The 1,928-nt window shown below is 57.8% G+C and overlaps 1 protein-coding gene across 1 annotated transcript; it reads left to right on the top strand.

Moving 5' to 3' along the window:
* The first annotated feature begins 774 nt into the window (after positions 1-774).
* RPS5 (ribosomal protein S5) lies at positions 775-1,798 on the top strand. The gene is made up of 5 exons (XM_009703176.1): positions 775-879; positions 971-1,180; positions 1,277-1,405; positions 1,522-1,620; positions 1,730-1,798. The coding sequence occupies exons 1-5, from the start codon at positions 775-777 to the stop codon at positions 1,796-1,798; spliced, it is 612 nt and encodes a 203-aa protein (XP_009701478.1).
* Positions 1,799-1,928: the final 130 nt, after the last annotated feature.

Genomic DNA, 1,928 nt, shown 5'->3' with positions numbered 1-1,928 from the left:
TGAGGGCTTCCTGTGGTAGGTAGAGTTGAGGGGGGCTGTTTTGGGGGAGGTCTGGAGGGAGCTTGGAGTGGCTCTGGGCTGTGGGGTGTCCAGGGGGTCGGGGTTTCCTTCAGCCCCACGTAACTGATCTTGGCGCTCACCGGTAACACTGGGACCGTGCGATTGTCCTAGCACCGACCCCGTTCCTCACGTACACCGTAACACTCACAAACACGAGACCCTTGGGGGTCCCTCGTTAACAGGGACACCCCTCTGCGTGTGTTGTGCAACCCTGTGACACACTGGGCTCGCTCCATCCCTGCACATTACGCCCTGACACACTCTGTCCTGACTCAAGGGGGGACTTGAGGAGTTGCAGGCACACAACCAAGGGGGATGCCCCTGTTATGTCCCCACTCAAGAGCTTGGGGACACCCCTGGGCCACCTTGTCACCTCTGGGAGGTTGAGGGACCCCCCCTTCTCTGCATAGACACCCCATCTGTCGGTACTTGAACACCCATACACGGTTTAGGGTCTCTGGGTGCGTGTAGGTGGTACCCAATGCCCTATGAAAAGACCTGGGGGACCCCTTGCCAGCGAGGTGCTCACAGAGCCTTCCCACTTTATACTGAGAAGGGTGTTAAACCTCGTTGGGACCCGGAGGTGTTTGCTTTTTACGTTTAATTAAAGGAGTTTGATTAAAAACCCCTGATTATGGGGTTTGGGGGGGGAGGGACAGGGGAAAAGCAGGTGACAAGCATCTCTTGTGACCCCCATCCTATTCTCTCTGCAGCATGACAGACTGGGAGACGGCCCCTGCCGTCACGGAGACCCCCGACATCAAACTCTTCGGCAAATGGAGCACCGACGATGTGCAGATCAACGACATCTCGCTTCAGGTTATTTTGGGGGGGGACACAAGGGAAGGTGTAATAGGGGTTCCTACATCCGTCCCATCGACGGGAGGAGTCTGACATCGTATCTCCGCAGGATTACATCGCCGTGAAAGAAAAATACGCCAAGTACCTGCCCCACAGCGCCGGGCGCTACGCGGCCAAACGTTTTCGTAAAGCTCAATGCCCCATCGTCGAGCGACTCACCAATTCCATGATGATGCACGGCCGGAACAACGGCAAGAAACTAATGACCGTGCGCATCGTTAAGCACGCCTTCGAGATTATCCATTTGCTCACCGGGGAGGTGAGAAGGGGGTTAGGGGGGTTGGTTTTGGGTGCCAGGGGTGTGGTTTTGGGTGCTGGGGGGGGCTGATTTCTCTCCCTGCTTGTTCTGCGGCAGAACCCCCTGCAAGTCCTGGTTAATGCCATCATTAACTCCGGACCCCGCGAGGACTCGACCCGCATCGGCCGTGCCGGCACTGTCCGTAGACAGGCCGTGGATGTGTCCCCCCTGCGCCGCGTTAACCAGGTACCTCCCCTGTTCATCCCTAAACCCCGAGGGGCTGCCACCCCCCTCTCCCCATGTCCCCCATGTCCCTTTTTCTGTCCCCGACGTCCCTTTTTCTGTCCCTCTCCCCATCCCAGGCCATCTGGCTGCTGTGCACTGGAGCACGCGAAGCTGCTTTCCGTAACATCAAAACCATTGCTGAGTGCTTGGCTGACGAACTCATCAACGCCGCCAAGGTGAGGAGGGAGACGGAGCTGTCACCCGTGTCACCTTCTCTTACGAGTTGGGGACACAACGGACCCCCACCCCAAAAACTGACTTACACCCATCTCTCTCCCCCCTCAGGGCTCTTCTAATTCCTACGCCATCAAGAAGAAGGACGAACTGGAGCGCGTGGCCAAGTCCAACCGTTAAAAAGCCGCCGTTGTCACCTCCCTCCAATAAAATTCACTTGTTCTATGTCCTCTCTCGGTCCTCCCTCTGCTGTGGGGCTGGGGCGGGGGACACGATGTTGGGGTCAGGTGCTCTGGGTGGGGGGGGGTCG

This window comes from Cariama cristata, unplaced genomic scaffold (assembly GCF_000690535.1).
Source record: "Cariama cristata isolate BGI_N322 unplaced genomic scaffold, ASM69053v1 scaffold36856, whole genome shotgun sequence".
NCBI lineage: Eukaryota > Metazoa > Chordata > Aves > Cariamiformes > Cariamidae > Cariama > Cariama cristata.
The sequence above is the reverse complement of the archived record's forward strand: the minus strand, read 5'-3'. Positions and strand labels throughout refer to the sequence as shown.

What these genes read in the sequence shown, in the direction of transcription:
- RPS5 (XM_009703176.1), top strand. Translation starts at nt 775, where the DNA reads ATGACAGACTGGGAGACGGCCCCTGCCGTCACGGAGACCCCCGACATC. An exon ending in TCAACGACATCTCGCTTCAG is followed by an intron (nt 880 to 970) that starts GTTATTTTGGGG and finishes GTATCTCCGCAG; the next exon opens with GATTACATCGCCGTGAAAGA. An exon ending in AACTCATCAACGCCGCCAAG is followed by an intron (nt 1,621 to 1,729) that starts GTGAGGAGGGAG and finishes CTCCCCCCTCAG; the next exon opens with GGCTCTTCTAATTCCTACGC.